Source organism: Strongylocentrotus purpuratus, unplaced genomic scaffold (genome assembly GCF_000002235.5).
Source record: "Strongylocentrotus purpuratus isolate Spur 01 unplaced genomic scaffold, Spur_5.0 spur5_scaffold_19, whole genome shotgun sequence".
NCBI lineage: Eukaryota > Metazoa > Echinodermata > Echinoidea > Camarodonta > Strongylocentrotidae > Strongylocentrotus > Strongylocentrotus purpuratus.
In genome coordinates, this window is record NW_022145604.1 from 2069990 (window position 1) to 2087401 (window position 17412).

The window sequence follows — 17412 nt, forward strand, 5'->3', positions numbered from 1 at the left end:
ACGTGTATCTGTATACAAGATGTTTTTCCAGATATTTATACGCAAGTACGATATTTCATTTCACACAAAAAGTGTCAAGTCATACAACAAATCAATTGGACTGCAATGCAATAAGGGTGTAAGGCACAATCAGCTATTTAGGGTATATTTGGTTCAAACAATCTATAACTAACAGAACCTTACAGTTTACATCTTTGAAAGGTGACATAGATGTTTTTCCCATGAACAAACACTACTAATAACAGTAAATGTATGAGAATAATGTATGACATTGACTCCACAATCATGCGTAGTAGTGACCCTGTTCAGAAAGGCAGGTTGACTTATGAGCTGATACAACGAAACAGCGTTAGAATTAAACATATGAAAACAGCAGATTTACTAGATGAAGCTAGAAATGTTAACCCCAGCTGGCAGCAATAGAGATCAATACACTAAACGATATGAAGAGGATAAATTCATGTATGTGGGGTCAAAATTCTACAATCTCTAACCAACAATATGAATATTGCTTCTACATGTACTTAGGAAAGCCAAAGAATTGCCTCGTTCTTGGGTAATTAATTCAATTTCACTTCATCGTAACAGAGTATTAGCACAAAATAAAATGAAGTTACAATGTTCCTTACAATTATCATTTGTAAAAATAATAATAATGATATGTGTTGTTTACCCAGGGTAGCCTCATCAGTATTAACACTGTTCTCCCTGAGGGCCCTGCAATCATAAGTATCACCCCGGCTTTAGCCGAGCTACCATGAAAAGGCGCTCATTTCAATATCAGAATAAATAGAATATTATTTGCATTAAATAACGTCACACTGCTATTTCTTCAAATTACTCAAATTCTCCCAACAAGAGTTAATCAATCTTAATAATGGACTAATGCTATAGCAGTCAGGAGACTCACAATGGACTGTAACATTCTCATGAAATCAGAGTTTTGTCAACTTGGTCCTTTATTTAATTTATTTATTCTTATATCTCTAAACATGTGCATGTACATGTATTATTACCAGTATCTATATATACATATACAACTATAGGAAATATATAGTTCTAACTATTCATCATATTATACAATAGAGGGAAACATCCCATAATAAATAAATTCATTTCATTTTGATAAAAACCCTAGATGGTACGGATAACACTGTTTAGTTCTATTGCATCTGAATACCTTTGAATACTATCAGTCTGTTTCAGCCTCACAACAATCTACATGTACAGTATCTATGCATCTAAATTGACCGGTTCAGCCTACCGTAATTAACGGTGTATAAACCGCCCTCGCGTATTAACCGCACCCCTCTTTTTCGCCCTTAAAAAAAAAAAGAAAGAATAAAAAAAGTTTTTTGGTTTTGCCGATTCTGTCGGCAGCAAGCCAGGTCCGTGTTAAAAAACACACGCGGGAAGGCCTTTCATTTAACTGCGAGGTGCAGCTGAATGTGTAAGATCATTAATGTAAATTTAAAAAAACAGTAGAGGACCTAGGATAGAACCTTGTGGTACGCCGTGTAATAGAAGAACAATTGGAGGAATTATTATTATAAACTACATATTGAGATCTATCAATAAGATTACTTTCAAGCCAAGGTGACAGACAAATTTGAGTGTTGTTCTAGTTTCCGAGTGGTGATTCAACACACTGATTACTGAGCTGGGAGACATTGCCAGGCATAGCGCCAGGTGGAGGGAAATAAATCAAAACTTAAAAAAAAAAGAAACCGCACCCCCGACTTTGAATTTTTTTCGGCGGCAAAAAGGTGCGGTTTATACACCGTTAATTACGGTACAATAATAATAATAAGAACGATATCTTCTATAGTGCCGGTGTCAGCCAGCTCGGCGCTCATGGCGCATGAACTTCTTTTTCTCAAATTCTCTGTGATTAAAGAATACTTCCTGAAGCATTCAATCTTAATATTTATCATTTGATCATGGTAATGTACATTTCATTTCGATAACTTCTCAGTTACACTCTATCAAAAAGTTAAACCTCATGCCCATTTCTAGCAGTTAAATCCCCAATTACCAGCCATACAACACAAAATAACCCATGATTCATCCCTGGTATATAATATGTTAAAGTGTTAGACTACAGTGCATGTGAGTTCAATTTTATCGAAGCCACATAAACCAACTAACAACACAGTCACATTTAAATGAATCCCCTTAGAAACCCCTCCAAACATTTCCTTAAAGTAACAAGTATATAGTACTAGGAATGCATTGCATTAATCAATAAAAAAATTAATTGCATAAATATTTATGCAAAAATTCTCTTTTTGTTGGTTAAATAAATACCATGACATCGTTGACCAGTCGAAAGTGTACAAGGAATGTTATAAGTGTACCATGTTTTTGTAAATACCTTGTATTTAAAAGACATTACAAATCCAATACAGCAATCATACATGTAGATCCCTGATCATACATGAATATACATAATTCCCTCCAATTTTCAAAAAGATTGGTCGCAAAAGTATCTTTTACAAAGAAAACAAAAATCCTGGGTTTTAAATGGGACCATATGAATACAATTAAGTTCCACATAGGGCAAACTGGTGAGACAAAATATAAATATTTGGTTGATGGAAAAAAAAAGAGTAACAAATACTCTTCTGCTCAAATTTTCTATTGATTAAAAAAACAGGACACTCTTTAACAAAATGACAAAGATGTGAATACGTGTACATTTTTTTGGTTTGAAAAGTATCCCTAAACATACAAAACACATTGAATAATTAAATGTAGAATAAAACTGAGTACTAATCAAAGACAAGTAGAAATTTAGCAGTAGTGATCTACCGTGTTGGGATGTCAAAGGCAATAGTTTGAGGATGATTGATACTCTTGATACGTCTATCAACACTCTGCTGTTTGGGCATGAGGGTCAACCCCGGTATCGACCGCTGGCTCTTCTTGACCACCGACATCCCCGTTACCGGCGAGCGTGGTTGCCCCTGGTGCGCCGGTGGTGGTGATGATAGAAGGCGCGCCAGACATCGGGGGTGTAGGGATGGAGGGCGAGTCCTGAGGAGGGGAGTAGGCAGGGGGTGGGGTAGGCTTGGACTCCTGCATGTTACCAACGATGCTCTCCTCGTAGTTGTCTCGCGGGTTGCGACGTACGAGGTGTCGTACTCGCTGCTGGATCTGCAAGGGTAAAAAAGATGAACAAATTCTTTTACATAAAGGTTCGAATCCTTACCGCAATACTAACATTCCTTGGCAAGATGTCAATCTACACCCCCCTCAGCCTGACCCCCCTCCCCCCACTCTTTAAAGGTATAGTACGCGTACTAAAAAATCTAGGTAATAATTTCTCAAGCTCTTTGGAAGTGCATATAGACATCATATTGTGTGATAATTAAGCACTACAAAAAGATAGCATTTTTGTCATTGTCATTACTATTACGAATTATAATTAATGGTTACTTATCATGCCAGAGAAGGGGAGTGGAGTGAAGGGAGAGAGGGAAGGAGGGAGGGAGGGAGGGAGGGAGGGAGGGAGGGAGGGAGGAAGAGATGATAAGAGGGAGAGAGGAAAAGAGGAAAAGAGGGAGAGAGGGAGGGAGAAAGGGAGGAAGAGAGGGGGAGGGAGGGAGGAAGAGATTGAGGGAGGGAGGGAGGGAGGAAGAGATTGAGGGAGGGAGGGAGGAAGAGATTGAGGGAGGGAGGGAGGAAGAGAGGAAAAGAGGGAGGGAGGAAGAGAGGAAAAGAGGGAGGAAGAGAGGGAAAGAGGGAGGGAGGGAAAGTGAGATGAAGGAAGGGAAAGTGAGAGGAAGGGAGGGAAAGCGAGAGGAAGGGAGGGATCGCAACAGCTAGCAAGAAGAAGAGTATGAGTTAGAAGGAGATAAACAGGGACAGAGACGAAAAGAGACAGCTAGAACACATCTAAAGATTAAGTTTGATCTTGAAGATTTCCACATTACCTGAACAAGTTGTTGACCAGACCTAGATGAAGGGTTCTTATATGAGTAGACCAGGCATCCAATCAAACATAAGGCAATCACCATCACAACCACAATCAGGATGATGATAACTGTCTTATCTATAACGTGTTCTGTTGTAAGAAAGAAAGAATTGGTATGTCAATGCTATGAAATGTCATAGCAACACCCTCCAAATGTCACCTTTTCTGCATGGTTAGATGTATTTTGCTGACTTGAAATTAGTAAGCCAATTGAACCTTAAGATGAGCAAGTTCATCCTCATATATCATGCATGATGATCAAAGGTCAATTATATAATTGAAAGCTTTCCCATGAAGAATATGACAGTGACTCCCGGCCCCCCCCCCACTCAGGTTTCAAAATGACCGCATGCGTGTTGCCAAAATGTCCTTTTCGTAACAAAAGAAAAAGGTCGAGCCGTATTGACTTTACACACCGGACTTTTGCTGAAAAGGGGGGGTGCGGAAAAAGGCTCGTATACAAAAGAAAAAGGTCGAGCCGTATTGACTTTACACACCGGACTTTTGCTGAAAAGGGGGGGTCGGTTGGAACACGCATATGCGTACCCTAAATAACACTGAGTGGGGGGGCCGGGCAGTGACTTCTGTAAGGCTACACTTAGCAACAGATATTTAAATGAATTCTACTGGATATCTACATGTACAAGTGTCACATATCATTGGAAGGATTGGAATTTCTCAAATCAGAAAAATATACAAGGCAAAAATCATTTTTAAAGCAATGTATTGGTGGTTTTGAGCCCTGATATATCCCAGTGATATACATGTACAATAGAGTAATAATTAATACCGTACTCGACCAGCATTCAGTGTGAATATACATTGCTTGGCTGGGGCAGTTTAATAGGGAGAAGCTGCATCACTTGCTAAGGAAACAGTGAGCTATCTCTAAGGTCATTTGAGTGATACTAACCCATGCACTATAGCAGTGATATTTACAAATTATTATTACGTAGTACTATTGTTTTTTTAAACAGAAAATACAAGTCTAAAACACTTTCAGTATATAATGAGCTACATGTATGTAAGCAAAAATAATTCCATGTACCGGTACCCATACTAATTCATTTCTACACTGGTCTAGTGAAGAGAAAATGTTCCAGTACAGATAGCAACAACAACAACAAAAAGGTCAGCAAATAAACACTGGGTTTTGTAAGTCTGTAACTTTCTCTACTTTCTGTTAAAGCCCCACTGCACTACTTATAGCTGCTTGCGCCCTCTATATAGCAAAAAATGCATAATCGGTGCCTGTTGGTTCCCCATGATCCCTTTTTCTTATGTTGATTGAGAGCTGATTTGATGACATAACCACCTGTCAGTGACCGGTCTAATCCCCCTGGCCAAACTAGTACAGACGGGCTTTAAGCATGGGGCAGAAAAGTAATAAATTCATCACAGAAAATGTAGCTTTAACAAGACAAAAGCAACTGCGTCTTCTATATGCCTCCGCCTTAAATTAAAAACATATAATGCCTCCGGGACCATGTTGGATGGGCGGAGGCTTTAAAAATTGAGCAAATTTTTATCTAGTGCATTAGTTTAAATCATAGAACTTGATAAGTGGGGAAAATGAGTTAGTGCAGCAAAATTAAAGCGGCAATTCAACCGTTCAAAAAGCAAAAAAAAAGTAAAACAGATTAAGCAAACATGAAAAAAGCTCAAAAATTGTCAAAAGAAATGTACTACAAACATATATCTGATATACATTAAAAAGTATCTCACTTAAAAAAGAGAAAGAAATAAGAAAAATAATTGCCATCTGCAACTCACAAGGGAAACATTTATGTTTGGAAACAATTATCTTACAAGCCATTATCTATTAAAATACAAGCAATCTTTAACAAGCAATCTTACAAGCAGCAATAACAGCAAGTATTTTGAGAAACTCACCATGAAATAGAAAATAGCAAAATGGAAAGAAAGTAAAAGAACAAAAAATTAACATTTGATAGAAATCCTTTTAACCCTAAAAAGGCCGGGCTATTTGAGGTCTTGGTACGGCCGGGGGGGGCCATTATGGCCCCCTTAAGATCTCGACCGCAAAGGGGCCGATCGCCACGAAAATTTGCACGCATGTCAAGTGAAGTGTATAGAATAATATGATAATTTAAATTTTTTGAAAAATTCACTCATTTGCATATTTATGGTAATTTGTGCAAATAAAGTCATAAAAATATAAATCATATATTATTCATATTTAAAGAGAAGGTTGAGTTCTGGGAAGAGGTGAAAAATAATTTGTGAGCATTACTCATTCTTATTTTGCAAGTGTGGAAGAACATCAGATAAGACATGTTCCCTGAAAAGCATGGCTCTTCAAATGCCTTCATATTCTAAATATGCATGTAACATCGTAAAAATCGGGGGCCGGCTTTTTACGCCACGTGTTCGTGTAGTCCCATATACATCTTTCTATGGACAGTGTTTGTAACTTTACCAAGACTTGGCCAAATTTCTTATCATTTTGATGATTCCAGAACCTTATACACACAAATTCTTATATGCTATAATGATCAACCTTTTCTGGTCGGTTCCACACCGTTTCTTTCACAATGCAATCGCATGACCAGAACTCAACTTCATCTTTAAGCGCTCTTTTTCACTACATATATTCATTAGACCATTCTGAATAATAATACAACAAAAAAATTTGGAAGAGCCAGCTTATTCCTTATGTTATCCCTTGATTTGATAATTTCTTATGTATTTCATTGTTTTTGTTGTTTTATTTCATTTCTTACTACAATTCAACTAATTAGACTCCCAAAATAACCTCCTAAACTTTAAACAAGACCCAATAACCCATGTTTGATCTGTTTTTAGGAAAAAACCTGCTTGCGATTAACAATAGGCCAAGTGAAAAATTAAAGTAACAGGGCTCACTGGGCAAAACTTATCATTGATGGTACCTTTGCCATCAACGTTAACTACCATGGAAACCTTGATTTTGATTGGCTGTTGAGCCCTGTAACCATGGTAGGTGCCATTGATGGCAAAGATACCATCAATGGTAAGTTTAATGCAACAGGCCCTGAATTATGTGTAGAAAATCAATTTTAAGGCTTGTTCAGATATGGCCACATTTTTAAAAACATGCAAATGAGTGGCAACTGTGCGCAACAAAGTACTGAGCTATGTATTATGTAAGATACAGAAATCATAATAAGATTTTTGAATGCCATGGTTTTGCCCCGCCATATCTGAAGGAGCCGGCATACTAAAGACAAATTACACAAATTCAGCCCAACATATTTGTTTTAAAAGAAACATTTTGACTCTTTTTAATTTCTGTTTTCTGTGTCATGGAGACACTTGGTGAAAAATAAATATCATTCAAATCCCCTAATGTTATATTTGTACCAACATGTTGTCATCACAAATCTAATACCTATACAATGTATGTGGATAACATATATATCAAAGTTAGGCGAGACTAGACCTGAAAAAGCATTTCTTGGGTGAGAACCAAGAGAGCATGAAATACATTTCTAGTGAAATGAAATGATGGCAGCCATCATATAGATGTTGTTCTGCATACAGGGACGAGACAGAAAAATTCCCCAAAAGAAGGAAGATCACTTGGGGTTCCGGGGGCCGCGTCCCCTTTCTTCAGAAACGTCCCCTTTCTTCAGAAAACTTTAGAATATATATACATAAAAGGACATGTTTTCCTTGCATTCAAATTCTAAATTTGAGAAATATTTGTTACCTAGACTCTATAACATTGTTCAGATAAGAGAGATTAAAAAATTAAAACATCTGTTCCCCCCACCCCACCCCGTCTTGAAATCGGCGGAAATCCGCCAATCCGCGGAGGAATCTCATCCCTGTGCATACACTGAAGATGTAAAATGAAATGAAAACATTTAGTTAGTCAATAAAGCCTGCACAGCATGGAAAATAAGAAGGTCTAATGCAGGAAGGCTGTAAGTGCTTCGTATTGTCAATGGAAGTATTTGCCTTCTTGAGGGCAGCTCGCTGATGATATATTTGTTCACTTTCAACTACTCTGTTTTGTGTGGAAGTTGAAAAACACATTTGAATTCCATAAAGGATACATCACATGTATATACTTTCAGTAGGTTATAATCATTGAAATAACCGGTTAGCGATAAAACATGTTCATAATATGGTTAGCCTTTGCATTTTTTCACATACTAGACTTTTAGGAAAATCAGTATTTCATTTCACGACAATGAATTACAAGTGCTTTATGGTTTATTCAAGAAGAATGAAAAAGAAGCTAGAGAATGAAACTTAGAAAATGCAACAGTTTAAAGAGTAAAAAAGTAATGTATTATCGTGAGATGTAGAGGTGTTGTGGTCTAGTGGATAAGTCGCTTGACTGCAAGATGTCAATGTACATTTGCCACTCTCCACCCAGGTGTTAATGAGTATTCCGTACTGCTGGTATGGTGCGAAAATTAATGTAGTTTGCTCAGCATTGTGAGGGTCTGTAAAACAACGCCTGGCTGAAATGCTCCTCAGGGAGTGGAGAATGTGCATACATTGTGTGCGGGCAAGCTTAATTTCGATGACAAAGCGCTTAGAGACTCGTTCATGTATTAAGTGCTATTTAAAGGCGGAATTTTATCAAAACGAGAATGTGCTGCTTACTTCGCATTTGATTTGCAGCTGACCGTGGTGTAGTTATAGTTTCAAACTGTGTCGTAACAGTTGAGGCTGTGAAGTGATACATAATACTTGTAGCTTAAATTCTTCCATTCATGCAAATGCTATTTCAAATGTTCTTCATGCAGGAAAAAATGTCCTACCAACCTAATTTACGATTCTAAAGTTTGATCAGTGCCTTGAATATAGGCAGTTCATATTTTGTTTAAATCCATCATATTTCAATATTGCGTATAGATATACTAATCCATCATTTTTAAATATTAAGTATAGATCTACTGATCTCCTGTTGATATATTGACAATCATCTGATGAATTTGTGTGAATACTGTAAACACATTCGGTACCCTGATTGCAATTTATTCATTTGCAATTTATTCATTTGCAATTTATTCATTTGCAATTTATTCATTTGCAATTTATTCATTTGCATGAGGCCTATTAATTGTCACATGATGCGAAATGAACTAATTGTGCAGATGTTATTTACGATGAATAGATATGTATATCTTTATTTATATTATCTTTATCGGTTGTCTACACTCATCATGTATGCTCAAATTATTGTGTTTTCAAGGATATTAATGTATCATTATCAATTTATGTATCCATTTTATCTATTCTAATTGTCAACAAACCTAATTGGCATTCTGGCCACAAATGATTTCTATCCAAAATAAAATGAAATACTGGTAAATAAATTCTTTGAATATATGATTTTTCAAAAATTGTAATGAAACAAAATTAGCATACAAAACAAATGAACTATATGGAATGTCTGTAATACCAGAACAAAACAAACATAATTATAATATTAAATCATAACTGTAAATATCATATTGATGATAAAATGTATTACGGCATAAACAGAACCATTTTGAGGGAAATATATACCTGGGCAGCCCATTAGGCAGTACATTCACTGCTTGTGTTTCTTCTTAATATTCTTTTTCCTGTCACAAATCTTACCAATAGTTTATCATAATATTAAAACAACGATAAAATGCAAACGAAAAGAGAAAACTCTATAACAAAACCAAACCAAAAACGATAAAAATGTAAAGTAAATGAAATCTTTGAAGATAAAAAGAGTAAAGTAGAGTTATGACCCTACAAACCTAGATGAATTGCATGTATCGTAGGTGACCATGACGTTCTAGCTTTAAACACTGGAGTAGGTCTTGGATTGTACGATGACGAAGGCATTCTATTTGTTACTGTTGAGGCTGCTGTGCATAAGATACAAACTAAACCGTAGTACGATGTTCACAATCTATATCTCCTGCATGCACATCTCAATATTTAAGTAATATTGACTGCCTTCTGGGCAATACGACATATATCGCCCGAACTGTAGGTGAGGGTGATATATGACAAGTCGTATTGCCCTGAATTAGGCAGTCAATATTACTATTATTAACCACATCAGACATCTAGAGCAAACAAGAAAATCTTACTATCTTATACTCTTAAATTATGTAGGCTACACAGGGTTTCCTAGCATTAGAAGTTACAAAAACATTGTCAAACCAGCACTGTTCATCCAGTGTTTGACAGATTTTCGATACACTGCAAACAGTTTGCCTAGGGTGTGATTGTTACGTCACAATGGAGTTCGCGCAAAGTGCGCATTTTCTTATACGCGATGTAAATTACAGTAGCCAAATCACACACAAAATCCCATTGACTTTTCTGAGCGGACTAACTTATTGTAATTTTGTTGACTTATCCATCAAACCTTGAGGGCAATAACATTTAAAAATTGCCCTGCTCAGATGTCCGATACGGTTAATAATTACCGGTATGTAAAGCGATGAAATTTTTCTGATACAAAACATTAATTTCATCCAAAATATTAACAAATCTCTGTGATACAACTGCTGTAGAATGCCAGAAAGAACCACTAATCCATGTTCATATCATTGTATATTTTGTACACTTTGGATGAAACAGGTGGATACAAGCTTTATTTGGTTACATATATATTAAACAAAGATGCTACAGTACAAATTTCACAGAATGCTCATGATCTCGTTATCCAATGGGGAACGTTGGATGACAAAAAAGACAAAAGATTTGCTTGCCTACCTTGGGTTAAAATGAGTGTTAATTAGCAAATATTAAGGCTTATTCACGCACTTCAGCCGTTAATTCTCTATGAAGATGCTTTAAAGCCACACTGTCCTAATTGTAGCTACTTGCTTCCTCTACATAGAAAACAATGCCTGATCGGTGACCATTGGTCCCCCATGATCCTCTTTTTCTTATGTTATTTGAGAGCTGAGTTGATGAGATAACCACCTGTCTAGTGACCTTGCAGGGTGCTCTAATCCCTTCTATAAACTAATACAGATAAGCTTTAAGAAAACTCTTCACAGCTGCATATGGCGAAAGGAGAAAATTATAGAATATACGCAGGTAGGTATTTTTCTAGATATTTAAATAGGCAAAACAAAAAAGACCTCAATGTAGAAAATACAGTTTAAGAAATATTGCTTATGGAATAACAAATCTAAACAAGTATTCCTGTTCCTTGATGTGTTTAACAAATGTTGTTTTCACCACAAGACAAGATTAGGATAGACATTACAGCAAGACTTACCAGGATCATAGCATTCTCCTTGTGCCTATGGGAAATTAAACAAAGAAAGACAAAACAAATTAAAAAGAAAGAAAAGTAAACCAATTACATTATAATGACAGACATCTATTTATGTCTAATTAAATTTACGCTTAAAATTACATCTAGGAAAGGCTGCACTCTAGCATAATAAAACTGCACTCACTATTGAGATGACATGTTGTAGTTGAGTAGTTTAAAAACTTGACTAGAGAATAAATGAGCTCTAATAACAAACCCCCCTCCCTCCCCTCCCTCCCCTCCCTTCCCTAACTAATGCACTAAGTTCTTAAATGGGACACATCTTCTCACCTTTTCAGAGCATTCAGCCTCTATCCAATCCTGTCTGTGTCTGTCGAGACCACTGGAGCATCGCTTGATCTTACCACACCACCCACAGTCAAAGCGGATCTCTTCCCTCACAGACAGACAGCCAGAACAGTTGGTGTATAGGTTACACGCTGTAAGATTAAGGGAAGAACTTTTAAGCCATTTCTTGTCATATATATGCTATTTTTTCCAAACTGAAATACAAAGAAAGAGATGCTCACATATTGTTCTACATGTACATCTTTGTTAGAGCTCCACATTTCCTTGAATAATTATATGAAATATGATTTAATGTTCATAAAGTAGAATTAACTACCGTAAATCTGTGTGTATAAGACGCACTTTTTTTATGCACTTTAATAAATTAAAGTCCTTCCCTGCATGGCTTGGGTTTCAGAACATGCCTTACCAAATGCTGAAATAAGACGCTTTCTGATCTGGCTTGCCGCCTTCGGTGTCAACAAAAAAGCAAAAGCAAAAGCAATTTGTTTTCCCTTTTTTTTCTTGGGGGGTTGGGGGGGGGGGGGGAAGGGGCAATCTTGGTCCTAAAAATAGGGTGCGTCTTATACACAGAGATATACGGTATTCTTGTCTATGTACCTATATATCAAGTGTGTTGACATTTGCTAAGCACTCTTCATGCACTACAGTGAAATAATGGATCACAAAAGCAAATAAACATGACAGGTGTATACCAGAAGAATAGGTATCCACCATTGTATGATGAATTCTGAAAATAGGCAGGACTTAATAAATACGAATCAGTAAACATCTTTTACGTACATGTAGCATTTCAACATGTCACAAATGCACATAGATTGAAAGATTAAACGAGAACTCGTTTGAGATTTAATCTCAATTATATAAGTAATATAAAATGAGGGTTTACGTTAAATGAGACCCCGTTAGTGCGCATGCGCTAATCAGCAATATTCGTAGATAGCCGAGGATGTGCCTACTGAACCAAGCAGAAAGATAACGAGAACTGTAATTAATAACAATACCCAGCACTAGGGAGGGTAAGGGAGGGACGTAAACCCTCATTTTATATTACTTATATAATTGAGATTAAATCTCAAACGAGTTCTCGTTTAATCTTTCAATTATACTACGTAATACCAATTTCGGGATTACGTTAAATGAGATTTCGAAGCTCAGTAGGCCATCCGATCCAGTGCTCAACACAAAAGTATACATTATTGATAGAATAGCAAGCTAAAGCATGCTGCTAAGAAGGTAAACCAGCTGACCTTAAAAAGGCGATGCCAATTCTAGGACATCCTTTAGGACGCCATGATTGCACCTGTGAAATTGACGTTCCTGTTCTCTACTGGTTTCATGTAATAGTTTCGAAACGTCCGTTCAGAAGACCAGCCCGCCTGGGCTAGTATATGCTTGATAGGCAGATTTGAACTGTTTGCTGCTGAAGTTGATGCAGCTCTAGTAGAATGAGCTTTGTAGATGTCTGTGTCGATCCCTGCTGAGGTCAACGTTTCCTTCACCCATCTGGCGATGGTCTGCGTAGTAACGCGTTTGTGCGGTTTCTTGAAGCTGATGAACAGATAGCGTTCCTGTCCCCTGACGCTCTCCGTTCTGCGCAAGTAGTGCCGCAAGTAGTTAAGTACACATAACCTCCTGTCTGGTGGATATGCCTTCATTTTCAAGTTGAAGTTCACATTCCCCGGTTTTGTTTGCTTTAGGAGGTCCTTAAAAATGAACAGAACTTCGCTGCCTTTGATTTTCATGTAGTCAAGATGCAAGCTGTGCAGTGACTGGACCCGCTGGGCCGATATCAGCGCCATAAGAGTGCAAAGTTTCATAGTCAGAGTTTTTAGCGTGAGCGAATTCGCTGGTGCCCACTTCCGTAGATAATTAAACACTATGTTCACATCCCAAATCTCCTTATATCTTGGCGCTGGAGGGCGCAATTGAAAAGCTCCTTTACAAAAACGACTAATAAGAGGATGAGTTCCAACTGTACATGACGAATCCTCAAGTACTAGGAATGCAGACAAGGCGCTGCGTGCAGAATTTATAACACTATAACTAGCTCTTTCACTTTCAAAGAGTTCTGACAAAAAATCAATTACATCATTGGATCTCGCCTGGAGATAGTTCAAGCCTTTTTTATGGCAGTATGTCTTCCATTTCCTTATGTAAACGGCATAGTTCTTTGTCGTTGATGCTCGCCACGATGCTGCTATTACATTGATAGCTCTTGCACTCAAACCTTTACTTTCTAGTGGCTGGCGCAGCACCTGCAACAAAGCAAATCAAGCTGATTATTAAGCGGGTGTGGCTCATTTGTAATAGGCTGTGCTAGTAAGTTTGGCCTTCTAGCTATGAACATTGGCTCCCCAATAATCATACTCTTCAAAAGAGGGAACCATGGTTGGGTAGGCCAGTTTGGAATTACTAGTAGGCCTGTTGCATCATCGCATTTAATCTTTTGTAAGCATTTTGCGATGAGGCAGAAGGGTGGGAAAGCGTAGAAACTTAATGGTTTCCAGTCGATTGTGAAAGCATCAACTGTTTCAGCTCCAGGGTCAGGCAGCCATGAGATGTATCTGTCAACTTGCTTGTTTAATCTCGATGCAAATATGTCTATTTCTGGGGAACCAAATTGCTGAGCAATTTCTTTGAATGCATCTGTATTTAGCATCCACTCTGTCTTGTGGTTAAAGTGTCTAGACATGTGGTCTGCCTCTGTGTTTAGTTTCCCTGGTAAATGGGCAGCTGACAGCCATATGTTCCTACTCATGCACCATTCCCAAATGTGTTTGGCTGCCTCATTGCAATCTGCGGACTTGCAGCCCCCCATATTGTTAATGTATGATACTGCGGTTACATTATCAACACGGAGTAGTACATGCACATTTTCCATATCAGCACAGAAGGATTGAACGCCAAACCCCGCAGCAACTGTTTCAAGGTAGTTAATGCCATAATGCCTAGCTTTGTGCAATTCTTTTTCATTCCACCTACCACCTGTGCATGATTGGAGGTTAGTAGCACCCCAGCCAGCCCCACTGGCGTCCGTGCGCAACTCAAGGTCTGGTTTCGGTCTTCTTATTGGTGCAAATGAAGACGTTACATGCTCGACCCACCATTGAAGCTCACCCTTGGCTTCATTTGAAAGTGTCATTTTTCTATCGAAATGACCTCTGTTTGCTTTTAGTGCTGCAATTTTGTCTCTCTCTAAAGTACGATAGAAGAGAGGGCCATATTGGACTGCTGGGAAAGTTGAAACGATCTTCCCAATAACCCTGGCAACATGCCTTATTGAGGGCTCCTTAGTGTCAATAAGTTCTTGACAGAGGCGTTCGGCTTCAAGCGCCTTGCTTTCTGGAAGCCTAATTTGCATAGTATTTGTATTCAGAACAAAGCCAAGGAAAGTTATCTCTTTGGTGGGGGTAAGTACCGATTTTTCAGGGTGAATAATGAACCCGAGTTGTGCAAGGATGTCAGTGGTAGCCTTAACAGCTGCTTTGAGCTTTTCCTCATTTTCTGCAATGAGGATTGTGTCATCCAAATATCCTACCACAATGTGACCAGCTTGTCTGAGCTTAGAAAAAACTGGCTTTAGTAATTTTGTGAATAGCCTTGGTGCTGTACTGAGACCATTGGGCAGTGCTTTGAATTGCCAACATTGACCATTGACAATGAATTTGAGGTATTTCCTATCCTCTTGGTGGATCGGTACTGTATAATATGCATCTCTGAGGTCGACAGAGGCTAGAAAATTGTCAGGGGATACAAGATCCAGCACAGTGTGGATATTATCCATCTTAAAATGCTTATACATCATGCATTTATTCAATTCTGAAAGATCGAGGATTAGACGTACACCTCCAGTTCTTTTAGGCGTAGTAAAAATATTAGAAATGAATTCACCCTCTTCGTGTACACAGGGCTCAATAACATTTTTACGATGGAGGCTAGTAATTTCTTCTTGAATGCGCTTAGCATCCTGGACACTCCGTTTATAGCGTTTAGCCTTTAATTCAGGCAAGTCTTTAATTTTTTCTACATCAAACTCGATCTTGTATCCCGTGACAGCCCTAATAACAATAGGGTCTGTTGTTAGCTCTTGCCAATTTTTCCTAAAATACCTCAGTCGACCGCCCACTGGGGGAACACTACTAGTACTAGTACTAGCATTAGTCATATCATTTTCGCTAAAAATGAGATCAAAGTGTGAATCACTAACCTTGTCGTGACTTGGTTTTGGGAGTTCTACTTCCTCCTCTGCTGGCCCATGGGACCCCTCTGGGCACCTGGCGCTTGCATTTGAGGCTGGTTCGGAGCCTGAGACTGAGTGTACGGAGGCTGTCTGCCCCTCCTGTTCTGTCTGTACCCTAAAAAAGGGCCACCCTGCGATCCTGACATTGGCCTGCTATACCCGCGGGATTGGCTCTGTGAGCCCCAGCGGTGCCCCGGTGCATTGTAGCCACGTCCCCGATAGGGATGCGAAGCAAAGCGGTTTTTGAATTTGTCCCTCATTACACCGGCCGCTGCCAGTTGCTGATCTTTGAGATCCTTCACCTGCTTCCCAAGATCATCACCAAACAAAAGTCTAGTAGCTGGCAGAGTAGGTTTGCACAGATGCGTAAACCTTGCATTCAAGTCAGGTTTTATGAGCTCTTTTCGTAGGCAGTTCAGTTCAAAGTTAGCGTTACAAATCAACGCCAAAGCATCTTGCTGTGTGTCAGTTATACCGCCCGTAGAAACGGAGCGGGCAAATGCATTGATGCCATGAGTGAGTGATTTCTGAACTCGCTGTAACTTCAAGTCACGGCTTTTTGTCATCGGAGGTAGATTGTCCCATATCACAGGGTTCACCTTTGGTGCCTCTATAATCTGACAATTGCTTGGAGCTGGGTATTTTGCAGTAACTTCATCAAGAACTTTCCCCTCCAATTGGTGTGTCATGAGATATGAAGTAGATTGGGCTATCTCCTCCTCAATAGGATCTCCGATATCCGACGCCATCGCGAATTTTGCGGCGATCGAGGGAATGACAAAGTTATCAGGTTGAGGCATGTCTGAGTCAAAATTCTCTTCCTCCGAGACGGCGCCCGCTTCGGTTGCATCCGCGGGTAGACCGTAAAACTCCATGAGCCCGGTGGGCGGTATGTCATTCCCGTGGTCGAACGGAGGCCGTTGCACATAGTCTTCCCCGCCGGTAGCCCCGGTGGGGCCGCGAGACGAAGACGGGTGTGAGCTGCCGGTGACAGCCGTAACATTAGTAGCGGGCAACGCCTCAACCACTCGCGCAAGAAGCGCTTCCATTTTAACAAGTCTATTATTAAAAGTAGAAAAAGGAACCGTTGATTCCACTTCCTGATTTTTCTCGCTCATTGCCTTTGGCTCCGAGTCCGACTTTGTTTTACTTTTAGCTTTCCCCGGCCCACTCTTGCTGACTTTGCCAGCCGTGACTTTGCCACTGGAGTTGGGTAATTTTTTCTTTCCGTCGGAGCCCGTGGCTCCTGCGCTACCAGGCGGTGCCTGGGGTGAAAGCGCGGACGGAGGAAACGCAGCAGTGCTGCTATCCAATTGAGACATTACAATTCTATCGATAAAATATCACTTCAGAAGGGCGTGATTTATAAAAATAAGCGTCTCAAAGTTATCAGTAAATGTCAAGGGTGAAACTAATAACGTTTTTTACCTTTGAATTTCGGGGATTGCGTGGATAATAAATCTGATTTCTTGAGCCAGAAAGGGGTCCTTTCGCTCAAATAACACGCGACTAACGAATTGCTGATTAGCGCATGCGCACTAACGGGGTCTCATTTAACGTAATCCCGAAATTGGTATTACGTAGTATAATTACCAAAGCTGTGACATC

The 17412-nt window shown here is 39.0% G+C and overlaps 1 protein-coding gene across 1 annotated transcript in view; it reads right to left on the reverse strand.

The window, feature by feature from the left end:
- Positions 1 to 1746: 1746 nt before the first annotated feature.
- The window catches only part of LOC588913 (plexin domain-containing protein 2), a 44449-nt gene continuing 28783 nt past the window's right edge, over positions 1747 to 17412 (reverse strand). The window contains exons 10-13 of the mRNA XM_030990012.1: positions 11544 to 11692; positions 11214 to 11238; positions 3936 to 4066; positions 1747 to 3156 (exon numbers count right to left, since the gene is read on the reverse strand). Coding sequence (XP_030845872.1) covers positions 2869 to 3156; positions 3936 to 4066; positions 11214 to 11238; positions 11544 to 11692 — 593 coding nt within the window. The 3' untranslated portion in view covers positions 1747 to 2868. The remainder of the gene's footprint in view (positions 3157 to 3935; positions 4067 to 11213; positions 11239 to 11543; positions 11693 to 17412) is intronic.